A 20,902-nucleotide genomic window follows, 5' to 3' on the forward strand; every position below is an offset into this window, starting at 1 on the left:
GGAAAGAGAGAGGAGTGTTAACAAAAGAGGAGGCTACCTTTTTGCTTGTTCCAGGCAGGGTTAGGGTATCCAGTGGAAAGGGGTTTCTTTCTAGTTTTCCTAGTCTCTGGGTTACTTCGTGCCTTTCCTCAGATGCTCTGCACTGTCCCAGGTGCTGCCGCTCAAACACAGTATCTTCCACATTGTAGATCTTTAGTAAACGTTGGACTGAAATCAAGTGCACCAGAACAAAAGGGATACAAATTACTTTATCCAGAAATTCAGATCTCCGGAACTTGTGGGTGTAGGAGAGGGAGGAATCAAGGGCCACAGACAGGTGTTAGAAACATACAAAGAATGACAGCCAGATGTTATGTGCCTCCTGACGGAAGAACATGATATACCACCTAGCAAGAATCGATTCGCTAAGAACAGAACTTGTAAGATCAGCCTTGGGATCAGGGTTTCATAACCCCAGCACTGCTGACGTTTTGAACTAGATAATACTTCATGGTGGGGAGCTGTCCTATATATTGTAAGATGGTTAGTTAGTGGCATCCATAGCCTCTACCTGCTAGATGCCAAAAGCACCTCTCTGCTTGTGACAACCAAAAATGTTTTCAGATATTACCAAATGTCTCCTGGGTGCCAAAAATCGCCCTCAGTCTAGGGCTTTTTGCTGCTGAATCTGGAAGTGGGGGACAGATTAACCTGTTACGTGTCACTCCAGCGATCACATCAACAAAAGTCAGAATGTAGAACACAGGACAACCTAGTTTTTTTCAATAAATAAACTGTAAGGCAAAAAGCCGGGGGGAGGGTGCAGAACTCAAAGATTAAGACACTTATGAGAGTGCCGATCAAATGCAGGTGTGGATCACGCCGGACGTCCGGAGCCTCATCAAACAAAGCCGTGTAAGGAAAGCACTGGAGACCAACTAGGGAATTTCCAACAGCATCTTGATATTTAGGTTTCAGAATTAATTCAGGAGAATCTCTTTCAGATGTATATACTAAAATATTTATAAATTCTGCTTCAAAGTAATTTGTGTGGGTGGGGGTGTGAGTGGGGGGGTTGCGATGACGGATAAAATGAGATAGGGTCATAAGTTAATGACAAAAGTGAATGATGAGGTTCATGAAAGTCTTTAATTTTTGCACGTATTTGACATTTTTCATAATTAAAGAAGGAAGCGTAATAGTGATAAAGAGCATAACAAAAAGCAGCAAAAAAAAAAAGGGTCATGTTCAGCAAGAATCACTATTCTACCATTGGAATGGATGGTTCAAAGGGAATTAAATTCCCAAGACCTTTTAGGTCCAGAGTGATCTAGTCAAATAGCTTACTAACGAGAGTAAAATATACAGTGTAAGTTGGTCCAGTCTATATTTAAAAAGTGCTACTAGCTGCCTTTTATTAGTACTTGAGTGTCACATTAATCACCCTAATTTCAAATGTTTTATAAATATTACTAATTTAGAAGCACTTTAAAGATAAGAATAAGTCTGTACTTAGCACCTTCTCAGAAAGCATTACACACTATCATTTTAATTTGACTTTTTGTGTCAAATTAAATCCATATGAAGTGGATGGAACAAAGAAGACCATTTTAGGGCTAGTTTTGTAGGTCTTTAACTAGAGGGCTGGGACCAAGGGCACACCATACCAAAGGCACACCATACCAAGTGCTTTCTAATTTTAACCACAGTACTTAAGAAAAAAAGAACAAAGGAATACAACTTAGCGGAAGTACTCATTTTTTATAAAAATGTGTTTTATTTTAAAACAGGTCTATAAAAGTAGAAATCACATACAAAAATACAGATTACTCTGACATGTTAGCAAAATAGCTTATGGCTAGACTTGAGTTTGGAAGTACTGTATGTTTGAGGGCATCTGGAAATCACAGTCCAAATGGATCCTACTATCAGCCCCGTCACTAATCTGTAAACAATAATTTCATGTAGTATATTTAGCACTTTTTAACTAGCACAAAATTGAAACATAATCATTTCCCGTATAATGCCACTTTAAAATGTTCTTCCTTAGGTCTGAGCGGATCAGGGCACTTCATATCATTGTTTCTAACATTTGAAAAGTCTGATTTAAAAACAATGTTAATAGAAATAACAGGTTTTGGCTCTTTTTGTTCCATTTTGAACCTATGGGAAGGTCATCAATTTAAAGATAGTAGTGTTTTTTTTTTTTAAGTAGAATTTAATCCGTTTTCTTCTAGACACCATTAAAAAAAAAAAATCACTGTTGCTATCCAAAGATTCCACACCTGAGTCTTAACTTTTATGTAGTTTCAAGTTGTCTTTTACTGCTTTGGAACTCACACCTACTTCGAGGGTGTATTTCTGAGTAAACGAACACATAGTTCTCAGGGAACTCTAGGTCCAGGAACTTTAGACAACAATGACTTTCAAACAATTATTGTGGGAGACAATTTTTTTTTTTAAGAAGGCAATTTAAAATACTTGATTCCAGAGTAACATAAAAATAACTTGAAGAACCTTGGCAATAAAGGAAAATGGCAGGTAACTTCAGTTTGGCATTACAGCCAACATTTCAAGAATGAAGACTGGCTACTACCACCTTTCTAAAACATAGCGAGTCATCTTAAAAGCTAAAGAACCCACGTTAGCATCATTTGATCATAAAGTCAGAAGACCACAGTTATATTTCCTTAGCTAATTTGGAATTCTGGGAGCACAGGACATGAAGGAAACTTCGATACTTCAGATTAACCCATCATAGAAAATTGCCTCTTGAGCCTTCAAATGCTGTACCAATTCTTTACCACTGATTGGTTAGTTGTTTTTCATTTAGCTTTTTGTTTCCATGAACCTAACTTCAAATCTAAAGGCAAAGTTGAAAGGTCTATTTTTCGCTCTTCAGAAGAGATTGCCAAAATGCTACTATCCTAGATTCTCCTTTTGTTCCGTTCACAACACAAATACTTCTACCAATCTACGTCTCATAAAGCAATACTGAGAAATTAAATAGAAGAAAGTTACCATATAGATCATGAAAATGATTTGCTGGTGGTGATTCTTACGCTTGATTCTAAATAGATTGAATAACAAGGGCACTTGAAAGAGGTGGCTCAAATCTTGCTGCTTAAGGTATCCTGAAATTAATAGGCTCTCCTAAAATTCCAAAAGGCCTTAAACTTAGGCTCTTAAGTGCACTAGAAGCAGTGACCAGAGCTTTTCTGGTTATTCAGAAAAAGCAAAACTTCATAGTTTTCGCTCTCAAACAGTCATCTAATATACTTGCAGAAGGAAGGCAAAGGGAAAACCAAGAATAAAAACAGCCGAGTGCTCCAGCAAGCGGGCTTCCTGCCTATTTGCCCTGTTCCAAAGAAAAGAGGGGACACCATCCTGCAATAAATACTTCATAGACAACTGGGCTTCTGCAGCGTCAGCCGGCATCTGATGCCCCATATCTCCTGGTTCTTTTTGTTGCCCGTGGTCGGCCTGGCGATGCTGGTGAAATGGGAGCTATTAATCTGTAGATGAGGAAGGGCTTCTTTTAACAGCTGAAGGGTACCGTCTGGCACGATTCCAAAAACTTGTAGTGTTTTTAGTGTGGGAATTTCTCCAAGTTCACTGGAAAGGAGAGAGACCTTTCAGAGTAGCAGTATCTATGGTGACTGATCCACTAGAGTTACATGACCCAATTTTGACCATTTGTATCCTAGTCTATAGAATGCAAACTGAAAACAGAATTTGCAATCAATGATCTGAGAAAATAGCAAAGGCGAGTCAAACCAGAAAGCACAGACCACAGCTCGGACAACACGGCCTTAGGACCCACGCAGGCACATTTTGTTAAATGTTTTCTCACCACCTAAACACTCCTGAGGTTTATTTAAAATCCAACCATAGTTGTTTCCCTTCTCCATTCTTGATTTAAATTGAGAGGAGTTACCATGTGATGAGAAGCTAGAAGCTAGTGATGGTAAAGAATCATCACAGGTTACATGTAATTTCAAAGCACAGACTTGACCTTTGTTTGAACTAGTCTCCTCCTCTCAAAAGATGAGCAGCAGAAGTTAAGGTAACTTCTTAGTAAGTCCATTACCTGTGATAAAACCTAATAGCAACTTTGCTAAGGTACTTTAGATAGGGCTATGTAGCTGGGTACAGATGGAGAAAAGGAGTAATTGGTCACACCTTTTATATGAGGTAAAAGCCATCTGACTTCTCTACATATTACTTTTTTTTTTTTCTTTTTGGGTCACGTATATGCCAATCCTCTTCTCAGCTATTTCCCATTAAGTGAAATACGACTCTGTCAACAGTGACATTCTGGTCCACAAAAAAGGGAGCCTGTTTACCCAAAGTAAATACTTTTAGGTAATGATTCTTTCTTCTTTTACTCAGATCTGTGTGCTTAGAAATTCATCTCTCTGATCTGTATTTGCTCCAGGTTGGGACAAACAGTACAAAGTCTTAGGAAAGGGAATATTTAGTTTGGAATATCAACAAAATCCCACTGCAGATCAATGAACACATCAAAGACCTAGCGTTAGAAGCATCCTTTATATTTTCATATTGCCAATAATTACTAAAAAAAAAACCCCAAACTTTCCTCATAGTAACTGTTATCTGGCCTCCAATCTTTCTTCCTTCCAGCCTATTCTATATACCAATGTCCAAGGCATCTTCCTAAAGCCTAGCTCGGCTTATGTCACCCCTCCACCCCCTCTCCCCCCACAAGCCTTTGATGCTGCCCTCGTGTTTATGGAACTCAAACTGTTCTGTTGGCCTTAGGACTTTCCACGTTCAACCCACTCTCCCAGTCACCCCACTACCCCCTAAATGTATTTATTCCACACTCAGCAAGTGTATTAAGCACCACAGATGTTTAATACATGTTAGCTGAATAAAGATGAAGGGTAACAGAAAATAAAAGTACTATCTAAGTAAAATAAATACGCTTGGTGTTCATAAAAGGACAATAAGATCTGGAGGTTACAACAGACAAAAAAAGAAAATCAGGAAGAACAAAGTACTATTCTTCTTAAAGTAAACTAAGCTCTGGAATACAGAAACAGGAGTGCAGAGAAAGGCTGCAGCACGTAGGTGTTTATATTCAATATCACTTACGATGACAGCAATTCTGCCCCAACCTTAAATCCCTCTTCTGTGAAATCTGAGTATTTGAGAACTTTGTAATGAGAATCTGGGTGCTGGGATATGTGAATCAGCCAGACCGTAAGTCATTCTACGGTGGACAGTGTCAGACAGTATTAGAAGCAGACGCTGTAGGTGGGAGTGAGGAAAGGATGTAGAGCAGACAGAGCAGAAGAAATGTTCTCACAACAGCGCTGGGAAGGAGTCTTGGTGGGCATAAGGAAATGACAGCAACACTCTCAGAAGACACTGAGGTGTCCTAGGTGAGAAAGGAGTGAGCTGCATACCATGGGATGGTGGGCGATCCAAGTCAAAAAGCCAGAAAGTCCTTTAAAATTTTAAGGAGACAAAACAAAAAAAACACTGAAAGCCCCTTAGTACATGTGTCATCTACAACACAACAGAACAAATTTATAAGCATCTCTTTAGAATGAAGAGCAACCAAAGGACAATAAATAGCAATGAATAGTTGAAGAGCCACTATTTCCAATTTAAGAAGTATAAAAGGACACTGATAATGTCTTGCGTATCTTTATTTCATCTGAGTCAACAAAAGATATTTATAGACCCTTTCACAGGTTCACACCTTACCTCAACTACACAATCCTGTTTTCCTTATAAAATCTTGTAGATGCCTAACTACAAATTCTCCTACCACAGACTTTTTATTTAGTCTCTCCTAATCTCAGATCAGTTTATTATCTCCAGTGTGGCTTTCTTACTTGAACGAGAGATACAGAATAATCAGAAGAAAGTTTGGACATAGGGAATAAGATCAATTCAGGCCAAAGGAAACAGATACAATGCGGACATATCCTGTAGAAGAAAAACCTGGAGTTTCCCAAGTATTCTAAAGCACTAGTATTACAGAAGAAAGTCGCTCAAATTTTATTTTCCCACTTCTGAGAAATAAAAATTCTTTAGCACAAATGGCTTTCTCAAAATTACTATTGAGGATCCTAGAATTCTTACTATGAATTTCGAGTACATCAGCTGCCAGAATGGAGTTAGAGAAAATAACACTTTATCTTATGAAACTTCTAAGGATGGGGTGTAGGCAAACTCATCTTCATGGGTTCATGAGGTTAACTAGTGTACTATTTACATAATGCCTGAAGAAACATACTCTTTTACATTAAAGTACAAGGAGAGCATCTTTTTTCTCTCTGTTTGCATTCTTTTTTGGTGGTCTGATTTGTCACTAAACTCCTGATGCCCATGTTTCTCTTATTTCAAGATAAGGTTTAGACAAGTCACACCAAGGCAGTGAGGGTTCAAATGTAGGTGACTTGAGGTCCACCACCAACTCACATTGCCTGCAGATAGGACTCCACAAGTGTCACTATCCTACTGAGTAAAAATATTAAAACCGTGAGAGCTCACAGCCTTCCCCTAGCCTCTGCTCAAGAAAAAACATTTGGGGATTACCTGCTTAGCTTCTTTCTCTGGAGGGAAAGAACAGAAGTGAGACATGGGGACAGATTCTCTTGAGAAAAGCAACCAAAAAAGACTGAAAAAGATTGATCACTGTAGTCCCCAGGGGCTGACAGGCAGTGAAGCCCAGATGGCAAGGACAGGAAAGATGGATGACAGAGACGCCTTTCTGGGCGGACGCTAGAGGCCCCTAGGAGTTCTGGATACTAGAGGGCACAAGATTTTAATGAGGGTTCCATGTATATGCGTTCACACCCTACCGTCTAAGAGCCATGGAAATAAAGACTGGTGTCCCTTTTAGGCAGTGCTTTTTCAAACGAGATACCGGCTGAGCCCCTGAGCCCCAAGATTAATTAAAGTGATTAATTAAAAATGGTATTACTGGATTCTCTATCTCTAATTCTACTAGTTAACCCTGTATAGCTTACGTATCTGATTTATTAGTTCTTGAAACTAACTTAGAAGATCCAAACCAATCATTCAAGGACTACATAAATTCCTTGTTCAAATTCACCACCCTTCTTTGGTAGGAACCAGAAGCTAAATCCCCTTCATTTGGGGAGTGGGCTACAAGAAGGCAGCGCCTCAATCAGGGCATACTGGCTGGAATAAGAAGGGCGCCTGGCCAAAGTCAAGATACTGGCTTCTTGTGGTTTTCAATAAAACTGCTATACATTTACATCCTACATGAGGAAGGATTTTCCAGCCCGTTGGGGATAAAAGAAAGGAAAATAAATAGACAATGTTATTCCTAGGATGACTTGGGAATAGCACCTTCTAAAAGAAAGACCAGACTCCTTTTTGCACTCCCTTGATTTTGTGAAAGTTGCTGAGCAGGTACAAAATTAACCCTCATAAGAGCTATTGGATTAGCTACAGACTATTTTCATCTGTCCAGAAAACCTAGGATGCAGACCTAGCTCAGCCATTAACTTCCTTTATAGCTTCAGATTAAGTCACTTCACTCTTTTGGACTTCAGTCTCCCCCATTCCAAGATAGCACTGGACTCGTGACATTTACCTTTCACATGATGCCATTCTTCCCATTCTTTGACCACCATCCTAGACAGACATCTCTAGAAGATTACAGAACTTTCCTCTCAGCCCAGAGGGAGCCCTTCAGAATCAACTGGAGTTGATCTGAAAAATGTGGGGGAGGAGGGGAAGCCCCCATTGGGTCTGCTCCCCAGTTATACTCTGAGCTCCCTAGAGGTAAAAGTGGTCTTCTCCTTTTGCAAGTCTTCCAGATACTAGAGTATGGTATGCTTCTAGCTAAATAATAAATGTTTAGTAAACTATCCCCGTCAACTTTCCAAGATATTTTAGGCAAAGAATTTTTACCTTGGTTTTTCTGTTTTGCTGGACTTCCCTAACCTATTTATGGTACACCAATATTGATGTTCAAGTTTTGTTTTTTAATTTAAATTCAATTAGCCAACATATAGTACATCATTAGCTTCAATGTAGAGTTCAGTGGTTCATCAGCTGCATACAACACCCAGCGCTCATCACATCACGTGCCCCCCTTAATGCCCGTCACCCAGTGACCCCAGCCCCCCACCCACCTCCCCTCCAGATGTTCCAGTTTTAAGCATCTCCTATTAATAATAACAGATATTAACACCAAGTGACATCTCTTTTGTTCCCTGTCTTCTCCTACTTTTAGAAAATGAAAATACTTACAGTAAAGTTTCAGGTATTATATCATAGCACCGACTGAGTGAGAGATGTTGGAGGTAGTTGAGCTGGTAAAATTCTGGAAAGCAGTCATTCTTCAGCATGACACTATCGCTGGAACAGAGCAGAAGAGAAGATTCAAAACCTATGCATCAGTTCAGATGGAGAAAACAGAAATAACCAACCGCTTGGTTCCTTCAATTCAACATGTTAAGATGCTTTCCTCCTTCAATGAGCAGTCATGATTTTTCAATTTTTGTTTTAAAATAAATAAACGAAAAAAAATACCTTAAGTCTAGGTGGACAAGATTGGGGCATCTTCCAACTAAAGTAGAGACATCTAGGAAAAAAATGATGGTCACTATTAAATGAAGAACAAGACAAGGATATCTGCTATCAATGCCATCATTTAACTTTGTGCTAGAAGCTTTTGGAACAATGAATGCAATTAGAGTCACACTATTAGAAATAAAACACAAAATCATCACCTTGGCATATAAAATTTTGAACCCAGAAAATCCAAGAGAATCCACTGGAAATAGTAAAAGAACTGTGTAATATGATAAGTTAATAACAATCCATAGCTTATCTATGTATCTGCAATACCTAGCTGGGGAAAAAAGAAAAAAAAAATCCTCCTCACACTAGCAAAATGCAAAACCAAACACCATCATCTATACACAAATATTGTATTATAAAGGTAGCACTTAAAATCAGTGGGGGAAATCACGGATTATTTTAAAAAATGGCATTGCTACTACAAGCAGAAAGAAACTTGTTTCTCCCACTCAAATAACATCTCCAAATAAATTCCACGTATATTATAAAGTCCTAAAATGCAAAAAAATAGGGTAATTATTCATTGGATCTTGGATAAGTAAGGATTTTCTAAACATAAAGGAAAACACAAAAAAAACACTGATAATTTACTACATAAAAATTTTAAGTCTACCATGTTAAAGCAAAACAAAACATAAAATTCAAGATGTATCAGAAAACTGGGAATGTTTCCAACATACGTTAAACAGAGTTAATGGTCTTATATGAAGAGTAAAGAAAGATAAATGTAGAAAATGGGCAAAGAATATGAAGCGATACTTGGCCAAACAGTATGGAGCAAGAAAGGCAAAATAAAATTAAAATATTGCTTTGCAGCTATCAAATGAAAAAAAATTCTATCATAATATCCAGAATTGATGAAATATAATAAAGCATGTCCCATATATACTACAAATGCATATTTAATTTTTTGTAGCCTTTCAGGGGAGCAAACTGAATTTTTTGGGGGGGGTGAACTGATTTTTTGATGTGTTCTGAACATTTTACACTTGACTCTGACTCAGTAATTCCACTTTTAGAAAAACAAGGTGTGCATGAAGATACTCATTTTAGCAAGTTATAATAGTCCCTTCCCCAATTATTTCAATTCGTTAACCTCCCTCCATTCTGTGGAACACAATACCAATGACAGTACTCTAAAGCTTTTAAATAACATTTCATGACATGAAAAAGTACTCGATATATTGTATAGAGAAAACAAAATATATACAACGCCCTATAATCTCAATTTAGTAAAAATACACTCAAAAACTCTTTATTTATATACAAACTCACAGAGAAAAAAAGGTTCATAGGGTTGGGGGTAGGAGGGGAAGGCTGGAAGGAAATACACCCAAGGGTGGTAGGATTACAGGTAACTTTTCAGAATTTGGAAGAGTCACATGTGCTACTTTGTATTCAGAAAATGAATCAATAGGGGCTCCTGGGTGGCTCAGTTGGTTAAGTGTCAGACTCTTGATTTCAGCTCAGGTCACGACCTCAGGGTCGTGAGGTCAAGGACCCCCCCCCCCCCCCCCTTAAAAAAAAAAAAAAAAGAAAATCAATCAATAAATGTTATTTATTTTTAAAAATAAACAAGCTTCATTCATAGTTGGGGTTTTTTTCTTCCCACAGTTCTGTCTTCAGCCCCATTCCCTCCCCTGGATCCTAGGCTTGCATTTTAAACTGTCTCCTCAACACATCCACTGTGATGTGAGACAGGCATCTCAAATTCATGCCTAAAAACAAATATTTCATTTCTCTTCTAAATCTGGTTCTTCCCTGTCTCCAAGAAAGTGCTAACGTCACCGATCCAGCTGCTCAGGCCAAAACCCTGGGAGGCACACTCGACTGTTCTCTCACATCCCACACCCAGTCTGTTGGCTTGTAATGTCCGATCATTTCTTACCATGTCCCATGTCACCCCCCGAGTCTCTTACAGCCTTTTCTCAACACAGCACTCGACTTTCAAAGGGGAGTCAGATCCTATCATTTCCTGCTCAAAATGCTGTCGTGGCTTCTCACCTCACTCAGAGAAAATCCGAACAAAGCTTCTGCCTTGGCTCAGAGAATCCTGGGCTGTCCTACCTCCTACTACGTGCTCCTTGCTCCCTCTCACACTGGCTCCCATGTCAAGGTCTTTGCACTTGCTGGTCCCAGTTCCAGAGCGTTCTTTCCTCACTTATCTATACAGCTCACACCTTCACTCAGTCAGGCCTCTGCTCAGGTGTCACTTTCAGGGAGAGGCCTTCTCTTTGGCCATTCCATCTGAAAACAGCCCCCCTCTGGCCAATACTCTGCCTGGTCTCTCTGCTCCATTTTTCCTCCCTGCATTTCACCTCCTTTCATCACATTTAGTTATTTGTGGGTTGCCTGGATCCCTGCCCCCAGAGTGTAAGCTGCACAGCGGTGACTTCATTGGTTTTATTCAAGGCCACAGCTCCCAAGTCAGGAACAGGGCTTTGTGCATCGTAGGTGCTCAATAAACACTGGTTTAATGAGTGACTAAAAAATGAAGAAGTGGACAGTACAATTTTGAGCAACCCATCACCTAGCCAGCCCACCAGCCATCTCCCAAATCCCCAGTTAGATCCAATCTCATTTTGATGCCACCTAGGAAAGAACAAAACCTTGGGGGGTAGAACTGGTTAGTCTCCAGCCCTCATTTGAGCCCTGGCATCCCTCAGTGGAAAGGGTTAGTAAACAGTAGTCACTGCTAAGAGTCCCTCTACACACTGTCCCCTTCATTTTGCCACGAGCTGGAGATCTACCTAGGACACAAGGCATCTTACAAACCCCCAAATCTAACCTGTCATTTTAAGGAGGGACGCGATGTCAAATCCAAGACCAAGAGCTGGTCCTCCAGGACGCCGGACTGTGCTTCCCGACTGCCCCATGGGGCTGGCAAAAATAACTGGGACGATCACTGCACACTCACTAGGGTTAACGCGCTCCATGGGATTCACCCACTTACTCCCTACTACCACTCTAAGAGATGGCTTCCACTCCTATCTCCATTTTACTGATGAGGAAACTGAGGAACAGGGAAGTATAGCAACTTGCTCAAGACTACCCAGTAAACAGCAGAACAGGAACTTGAACCGGGTGGACTGGCACCAGTCTAGGAGCTAAAAGGACCTTAGTATTATCTTCTAAATAGTGAAGAAGTGGGTGCCACTGTTAAAGATATTAAAAAAATCTCTGATTCCCACTGTATAACTAAGAATACACACACTCCAACTTAAACTCCAGATCTTAGTCCTTGCCCTGAATGTGTCCAGTAAGCAGGATTTGATTACCTGTTATTCTTGCCAGAGCTTGGTAAACAGGCTCTCTATTCTCTTCTGGAGGAACAAAGAGAAGAGTTTTAAGCCAAACTTGGACAGATTAACAGCAGCTTGCCTACAGCAGAGTTTCTCAACCTTGCACCTTTCATTCAGAAAAACTCTCAATAAAGAAATGGGAAATTCAGATATGGGAAGGAAATGTCAATGAGGCACTGCCTTTTCTCGGCTTGGGGATGAACAGGGAAGAACCAGTGGTGGGATTCAATGTGAAGAGGCTGCTCGCTGGTGGGAGCTGAAAATCCCTGGAAGGCCATTTGGTAAGAACGACCCAAAGCTTAAGAACAGAGCCTAATCCTTGACTTGGCAATTCCACTTTTAAGAATCTACAGAGAAATGCACTCAAGATTTGTCTCTGTCCATGACAAGGTTGTTTACAAAAGGAAAAAAACTAGAAAGACTCTAAAAGACCATTACAAGATCAAGTGAAAAAAATTATTATTGAATCCATACAAATTATTCCATATCTATTTCATGGAATAACACATAGCCACTGAAAATGATGTGGTGTAGCTACTAAAAATGGGATTATCGGGGCGGCGGGGGGGAAGCATACTACAAAGTATTTCATGCACTATGTCCCACTTTAAAAAACACTTTTATGCAGGAAAAAGACCAGCAAGAGGTTAGTGGGATTACTGCTGTTTTGTTTTTCTTGGTATTTTTCCATATTTTATGTATTTTTGAGAATGACTATATAATACTGTCATCAGATTTCAAAGTGTTTAAAGGGGAAAAAAACGCAGAACACAAATATTGTGCGTATAGGAGAGCGAGAAGAGAGACACACTGTTGCTGTCACGGCTGTTGAAAAAAAAAATTCCTGTCTGAAGATGCAGGCATCCGGACTCGAGCACAGTCAAAGGCCCCAACCGCCTGGACGCCCCCAAGAACCCAGCTCCTCTTCTCAATAGCCTGATACGCTTTACTTGGCAGAGGCACATCTTGTTCTGGAGAAGCAGTTTTCAGCTACTACTTAAATTCTAAGAAGACACACTCTGCAAATATTTGATTCAAATCTTTTAAAGTATCATAAAAACTATAAAAACAAAGCACTTTCATGAGCCAACATCAAGCTGTGAAGATACGGCGGAAGTGTGCTGCTAGCTCAGCGAGGCTCTGTGTAGCCCACGGCCTGGGATCGAGAGGGGAAGCCATTAAAAAAAACCCCTGCCATTTGCAAACACTTCTCTCTGCCGATCAGGATCCCGCCAATACTAGACAATTAAATCAAAGCATGACTGAACGTCGAGGCTCATAAAGACTGTTAACGTTCACACATTACCCCTCACTTCAAATGCCCGTGTTCAACTAGACAACCTCATCGTCCTCTTACGTTGAATTAAAAAGAGTTGTAAATATAAACCTATAAACAGAGTTTATAACAGGGTTTCAACCTTGGCATTACTGACATTTTGGATCACATTATCTTTTTGTGTTATTCTGCTGTCCTGGGCACGCTGCTTACCAGCATTCCCGGCTTCTGCCCACCAGCTGCCAGGAACACCCCCGTGGCTGTGGCAATCAGAAATGTCTCCAGACCTCCTCAAATGTCCCCCCCTGGTGGGCAAACTGCCCCTGGTTGAGAACCACTGCTTAATACCGACCAATGTGGCACTCATCTATTTTCTGTTGCAGGTCTTACCTACTAGTTTAGTGGATTAAGAGAAGTTCTGCTTAGAAATAAACTGGTGTCAAGTATAAAGGTTTCCACTTCGAGATTTTGGATTCTGATCTCGATGCTATACCCCACCAGCTGTTTGCCTTTACCTACCCTTTCCGATCAGCTGTGACCTCACCTGAAAAATGGGACTAAGAACAGGTGCGCTGGATTACATGTGACAAATGCTGCTCTTCAAGAGTTCTTAGGAGCTCTTCAAGAAATCAAACCTACTAATGCCATGGTTGCCGGGAAGGGTCCAGGGCCCGGAGGGGCTTACCTGATCTCTGCAGATTCTTTCGATAGCCGCTGAGATTGAGCTGGGTGATGGTCTCGGACACATGCGCGACAGCCACCTGCACGTGCTTTTCGGTGAAGTCGTAACACCAGGACAGGTTCAACTCATCCAATCTGCACACCAGAGAAATAAGGAAAGCATGAAACCAGGACACAGGAACAAGCTCTAGAAGCATGGTCTCAAAGCTGCAAAGAAAACCCAAAGCCACAGATTCCTTACCATTTCACGCATAGAACCTCTGCTTCTCTAAGCAGCTACCTCTGCTCACCTGAAACGGCCTTTTCCCCTCCTGACACAAATTCCCCCGCCCTGGTGTGCCCTAGAAAGTTGCCAGGGGATCCGAGATCCGAGATCCAGGGGATGCCAAGTCTTAGCGAGTGATGCCCCCTTCTGGAAATGGAGGGAACACTCTCCTCTCCTCCTGATGGCTCAAACCTCATTGCGGGACTAGATGGAACAGTTCTAGCCTCTTGTTTTCTCTCTCAACCACCCAGGTTGTCAGTAAACAACCACAGAGACTGAACAATCACTCGAGAGGCTTTAAAAATTCGATGGGTTATACCGGGGATTCTCAATAAAGAGACGCTGATGTTGCAAAAGGCCACTTCATCTTATCTGGTTCTGCTGACTGAGCAAATGAATTCAAAGACAATATCCAATGATTAAGCCACACACCCCATTCCTGACATTGCTGAATACATGTAGGGTTTTACATTTTTACCTCACGGATAACACTCTTATCCAAAGGCAATCTACTTTGAGCAAAACATTAGAGATACAGGTAGAATGCTAGAGCAGAAAGATCAAGGGATATTAAAAAGGACACACACACACACACACACACACACACACACACACAGTCTTCTGTGAGCCACGTCCTCCTTACTTAATAAATCTGTAACTGTAGCCTTTATTTACATACTGACATTATTACATGATATAAAGATGTTTTTAATGGAGTCACCCAAATTTATGATATCTGCATAAGTTAGGTCTACAGATACTACAGGAAAAAAGCCAGGTATAAAGTCAGGTATAAACAGATTAATTTCGATAAACACATTACCAAATTTTTCTTTCTCTCATAGTAAAAAAAAAAAAAAGGGGGAGGATTACTATACAAGTCCTTTGCAAACCTAACTGATCTGGCTCCTTAGTTTGAACAGAAAGTTTAGAGGGTAAAGGATACTGCGTATCATCAAGAGCTCAGAGTTAGGAATAGCTCAAGAAATGATCCAATTCCTCGCTCGTGTGGGGGATAATTGTATATTTGCAAAAACAGTTCTATAATTAAGTCTCAAATCTTTCAAACCTGGAACAGCTGCTCAGCAAGGTCTTCAGGGCAGATTCGGAGAATCCAGAACACCCAGAAAGATTCAGTCGCACTAAATTTGAGTTTTGCGCAAGATTACTGGAAAGAGAGGAAAATGTCAGAGGAATACCAATAAGACACTGTTACTCAATTAATAAGCATTCTGAGGAAAGCAGGCTAGAGAAGTCAGTAGATAAGCAGGCAGGCCTTCGAGCCAGAAATGAGTTTCAGTTCATGTCTCACTTTCTGTATGACACCAAGCAGGATGCTTTGCCTCAGTTTATTCATCTGTGAAATTGCAGAGTCAGTACCTTCTTGGTACGGTTGTTACGATTAAATTATATAATGTGATAAAGGGCTCAGCACAGTGCCTGGCACTATGTAAGCGCATAAGAAACATCAAGAATGTAAGTTTTAAATTGAAAAGAGAGTGCTTGAATAAAATATTATTTCTATTTCACCCATAATTAGAATCAGCTTGTAGGCCTACTTCTCCTTGTTGAGTCTCCAGCTTCTTCCAATTAAACATCTCTCAAATTTGACCTCTCTACATTCCCAAATGCCTGTGGTGGTGGAACTCCATGATTAAGAGCGAGAGTTCTGGAATCATATTCTATTGTCAAGTTCCAATCCTGGTTCTGCCACCTACAAGCTGTGTGACCTTGGACAAGTTATTCAGCCTCTCTGTGCCTCAGTTTCCATATCTGCAGAAAGGGGAACAATCAGAACTTACGTCTTGGGTGACCGTTGAAGAACTGAGTATATGGCACATAGGAAGTGCTCAATAAACGCTGGTACTTATTATAATTATGATGATGCTGTTTTTTTTTTACATCAGGTTTCATCATTTCTCACCTGAATGAACACAACAGCATCTTAACTAGTCCAGGTTTTTCCGCATCTGGTTAACACTCCAAGGTGACCAGCAGATTTTATTTCTAAATTTCAACTCTGCATGTTCCCTCCATTCTCAGGACCACACTCTTTAGCACGCTTCCCTCTTCTGAGCCCACCGTGGAGTCCGGACTTCTTACAGCATGGCAGGGGCCCATTACGAGCTGTTCCTCCCCTCCTGGCATCTCCTCAGTGCACTCTGTGCCCTAAGAGTTCCCACCTGCTACAGCGTTTAGAACCACACAGGCAGCTTTACCTCGCTGGCTTCTTTACCTCACCACGTGGAGCTCTCCAAGCTGAATACTTTCAATATTCCACATAAGAGTCACTTCCTCTAAGAAGGCTGCCCTCCCTCAATTTAATTAGGTCTCTCTGGGTGACGCCACATATAACAAACACAGTGCACTATAATTATCTGTCTCTCCCATGAATGAGGCAGGGACCATGGCTTTATTCATCATCCCTGTATGTCTAGAACCTGGCATATGCATATAGGTAGCATGCAAACTTGGGTTGCCTGAATGAGTCCTGCAAAGTACTGCAGAAGCTGGGGCACCCCATGGATATTTTCTGAGTCCATCTGGATATGGACAGAAGGGTACCCAATTATGTTCAGGGAACAAAGTTAACACACACAAAAACAATGGCGTTTGTCACATGCTCCTGACTGCCACTCACTTGACAATGGGATCCGACAGCTGCAGGCCTTCCAGGCTTAGGTTCTGCAACTTGGAGCACTGTGACAGAATTCCATGGAGGGTAGACACATCGATAACAGAGTTGGACAGATCCATGTGCTGCACGCGGAAAGGGCTGAACACAGAGGAGGGGAAAGAGAGGCTCCATTAAGGTGGCTCACACGTGTACCTCCAGATCAAATCCAACCCCATCTCCTCCCCAGATGAGCAGCCAATCACAAACATGACCCTAAATATACATTTCAAGTAGTACAGTTTTGGTCTTAAAATAAATTGCTACTAGATAACTCCCTCCCCTCATTCATTTTAAAATTTAGGATTTTAGGGAGTGCCCGGGTGGCTCAGTTGGTTGAGTCTGCCTTAGGCTCAGGTCATGATCCCAGAGTCCTGGGATTGAGCTCCTCGGGCTCCCGGCTCCGTGGGGGGTCTGGTTCTTCCTCTCCCTCTGCCCCTCCCCCCATGCTTTCTCACGTGTGCGTGCTCTCTCAAATAAACAGTCTTCAAAAAAATAAATTCATTAAATTCAGGAGGGTTTCTGCCAAGTCAAGATGATGCTGTCGATATAGTCCCACTTAGGAAATTAATTCATGGGCATCATGAGAATGAGTTGAAGCTGGGTGACAAGAAGATTATGCCTACGAATCTTCCTGATAAAGGTGAGTGAGTAAATTACTAAAACAGAAAAGACAGTGGAAGAGCAAGCTGTAAAGGGCTAATATTGAGCTACCGGGAGGAAACGCAGGTGTGGAAGTTTCTAACTGGGCCTAGGAGTTTGTTTGAAAGAGAGGGCTGAACCAGAGAAGAGAATCTGAAAGTTCCAGCACAACTGTGGGTGTCTAAGACAGTGTGTCCAAGGACAGTGTGTGGATCAAGAGAAGGCAGCCAGGGACCAGGGACAGAACCCAGAGTAGCAGAGGAAAGCGCACACGCGAAGGGGACCCAGAAGGAACAGGCCCGGGAAAAGGATAACCACCAGGGGAGGAGGGATGCTGCCGTATGGCCATGGAGGGAAGCGGAAAGTATCAGAGTGGGGATGTAGGTTTTGTCCTGAACTCTGCTGGCCTTAGCTTATTTTTCTGTTCAGTACCTAGTTATTCCACTCAAGTTTGAGATGGCTCTAAACCATACTGCAAAACTATCAGTAACAGGGAAATAGTCTTTCAAAATCTTCCACAAAACGAACAAAAAGAGGGCATTTTTGCTCAGGTTGCAAATTTGTCCACCACAGGATCAGATACCCACAGCTTCAAAATCTGAGAAGACTCCTCACACTTCGTCTTCATCAGAAATGGGCAGTGTGGCAAGAGCGAGGCTGCCTTGCATCTGGTAGTGAGTGCTCCACATGGCTTCTGCCCCTTGGGACCCATGAGGCCCATCCTCTGAGGACCCCACTTGAAAGCAAAAGGTGCATCCCTGACCCCCTGGAAGAGCCCAAGAGTAACCCTGACTTAAAGTGGGAATGGCATCACTGAAACCTGTGACATGTTTCAACACAAAGACCGCACAGCAAAATGCAATTAGCATTCCATTGCCCACACTTGTCACAGGCCGTAAGGCTGGTTACAGGAAAGGAAAAAAAAAGTTTTCATCTGTTTCCACCTTAAGACTTAGAAACAGCCTTTTCTGGGGATTCTTCTTTTTTACCTGAAATGTTCAACCAATGGTTGATCCATAAATGATCGTGGGCAGCGGAAGGCAACCACCCCTCGAGACAGCAACCGACCAGTCACGTCTGGGTGCAGGTTTCTACCTGTGAGGTCTAACGTCTGCCACAGAGACTCGTCAAACCTGGAAAAGAGGGGGTAGTTAGTAAGATGGGGGTACTGGATACCGGAGGGCCCCACCACTGCTACTCAACAAGGAAGCTTTCGCCACTGAATCACCTTGGAGCAGATTCTAAAGGAAGCTTTGGTTTTGAGCTGACTGTACAACTAGCTACAGTATTATTATTATTATTTTTTAAGATTTTATTTATTTATTTGACAGAGAGAGACAGCGAGAGCAGGAACACAAGCAGGGGGAGTGGGAGAGGGAGAAGCAGGCTTCCCGCTGAGCAGGGAGCCTGATGTGGGACTCGATCCCAGGACCCTGGGACCATGACCTGAGCCGAAGGCAGACACTTAATGACTGAGCCACCCAGGTGCCCGCTACAGTATTACTTTTAAGACACAATCGAGTATTTCTTGCTCATCATGGATAAGTTTCCACCTTCAGCTGTACACACACACACACATCTGTATGTATTTCCTTCATATGGTTCAATGCTATCATTAGCAATATAACGATCTGGAACTAGAGAATAAAATTTTAGTGTTCAATACAATTTGATAATTTTAAAAACGATTGCTCCAAGCATTTAACTAATTAATGAATAGGTAGGTAGGTTCAAAATGGCCTCAACGATCCCAGTTGCTGTTTTGGTAAAGCGTACAGGAGTTACCACAATTACCCTAAGTAACATGGAAATACAACTAAAAGGAGGAAAGTTAGTGCTACGGCTGATCTTTGCAGATGGGCTTGAACTGAGCAGGTTCACTTACATGCAGATTTTTTTACAGTACCATAAATGTATTTTTTCTTCCTTATGATTTTGTTAATAACATTTTCTTCTCTCTAGCTTCATTATAAGAGTAAGAGTATATAATACATATAACTTAAAAGATATTGACTGTTTATGCTATGGGTAAGGCTTCCGGTCAACAACAGTCTATTAGTAGTTAAGTGGGGAGTTGAAAGTGCTATGTGGATTTTTGACTGGGCAGGGGGATCAGTCCTCCTTAACCCCATGTTGTTTAAGGGTCAACTACATTCTTAAGAGATATGACTATCAAATATCTACGAGAAATAAGGAACCCTACAAAGGAGTTTGGGTGTTTTATGATACCCTTTAAGCTTAAAAAAAAAAAGTATGCGTGGACAGAAATATATGTATATGTATGAACTAATGTGAAAGGAAAAACATTACTTAGATTTTGGATACTGTTTCTAAAGCAAAAATGAAGTACGAAGTACCAAAATGTACTAAACAGTACAATAAGGGAGCTTTAACAGCCACAGATTAATTCAATTTAACAACAACAAAAAAAGAAAGTATGAGATCAAGCACAGGAGGGAACATTTTAAATGCCTACTAGAATCGCATTTTTTAATACTGCTTGAAATAAGCAGACCACTGGCTGGGCTCTGGAATAATTCTGTGTAATGAAATTGTCAAGGCGTTACGTGACCTCTATTATTAAGAAGGCAGTGCTTCACAGATGCCGGCTATTACTTGTATGACAGTGAGGTGAGGATTCATAGACTCTGCATGAAGAGGTCAGCTGGCTGACAAAGAAAATCACTATGGGGTCACCCGGGAGGGATCTGTGCAACTCCACCACCACTCGCTCCAGCATTCCGGGTGCACACTCCCGCCCCCTGGGGCTCTTCTAAGCCAGGAGCCCACTCCTAGAAATGCTTGCCGTGTCTTACTGCCCACACAGCCCTGAATGGCGGGGAAGGGGCTCTTGCCATCTCCCAGTGAGAGCCCTAGATATGTGGAGGGAGGCGAGACACAGATGGCCTTCAAGCGCAAAGGATGGCTAGTGATTGGCTGGAGATGACAAGTGGAATTGATGGAAAAAGTTCCAACTGAAAAACAAAGCCTCCCCGCACCTGGCCCGTTACTGCCCCCAGCGCACCAGGACTTGCCATGCGCAGCTCACTGTGCAAACCTGAAGGTGTGCCTCCGAACCAACAAAGGTATCAATCACTATTGGCAGCCATGTGCCGCCTGCTTCCACGAGCCAGACACTGCACCGGCATCTTCAGATTTCATCCTCATCACTGCCCTGTCTGGAACGTACTGTGATCTCCGTTGTATATGTGGGGGGGGGGGGGACCGAGGCTCAGAAGTGTCAAGTATGTCTCCCGGTCACAGAGTGCTAAGTGGCAGAGACGGGGTTCACAATGAGGTCGAATACCGCTCCCCCTATTGCACTCAGCGCCCAGGCCCTCATGCAGCCCCCCGTAGCCCCCTTCACTTCTAGTGCATCAGATGCAGTCAGCATCCAATGAGCGCATGAATACAGAAAGAAGTTTTCTGAGGTGGGTAAGGTTACACCTCCAGGAGACTCCTCCCTTCCACTGTGAAATGAACACCCT

The 20,902-nt window shown here is 41.8% G+C and overlaps 1 protein-coding gene across 9 annotated transcripts in view; it reads right to left on the reverse strand.

The window, feature by feature from the left end:
• Positions 1–20,902, reverse strand: part of SKP2 (S-phase kinase associated protein 2) — a 70,462-nt gene that overhangs the window by 37,175 nt on the left and 12,385 nt on the right. For 7 of the 9 annotated variants that reach the window (XR_012377611.1, XR_012377609.1, XR_012377610.1 and 4 more), the window contains exons 4-9: positions 18,404–18,547; positions 16,740–16,874; positions 15,168–15,266; positions 13,838–13,968; positions 8,524–8,575; positions 8,242–8,349 (exon numbers count right to left, since the gene is read on the reverse strand). Coding sequence is in view for 5 of the 9 variants with exons in the window: in XM_073891004.1 (XP_073747105.1) it covers positions 8,242–8,349; positions 8,524–8,575; positions 13,838–13,968; positions 15,168–15,266; positions 16,740–16,874; positions 18,404–18,547 (669 nt within the window). In the remaining 4 variants the exon portion in view is untranslated. Of the gene's footprint in view, position 1; positions 208–2,176; positions 3,595–8,241; positions 8,350–8,523; positions 8,576–13,837; positions 13,969–15,167; positions 15,267–16,739; positions 16,875–18,403; positions 18,548–20,902 lie in introns of those variants that run through there. The other 2 variants (XM_073891006.1, XM_025867385.2) reach the window with 2 other exon arrangements.

Source organism: Callorhinus ursinus, unplaced genomic scaffold (genome assembly GCF_003265705.2).
Source record: "Callorhinus ursinus isolate GAN/ISIS: 27379988/994484 unplaced genomic scaffold, GSC_fseal_2.0 scaffold3, whole genome shotgun sequence".
NCBI classification, from domain to species: domain Eukaryota; kingdom Metazoa; phylum Chordata; class Mammalia; order Carnivora; family Otariidae; genus Callorhinus; species Callorhinus ursinus.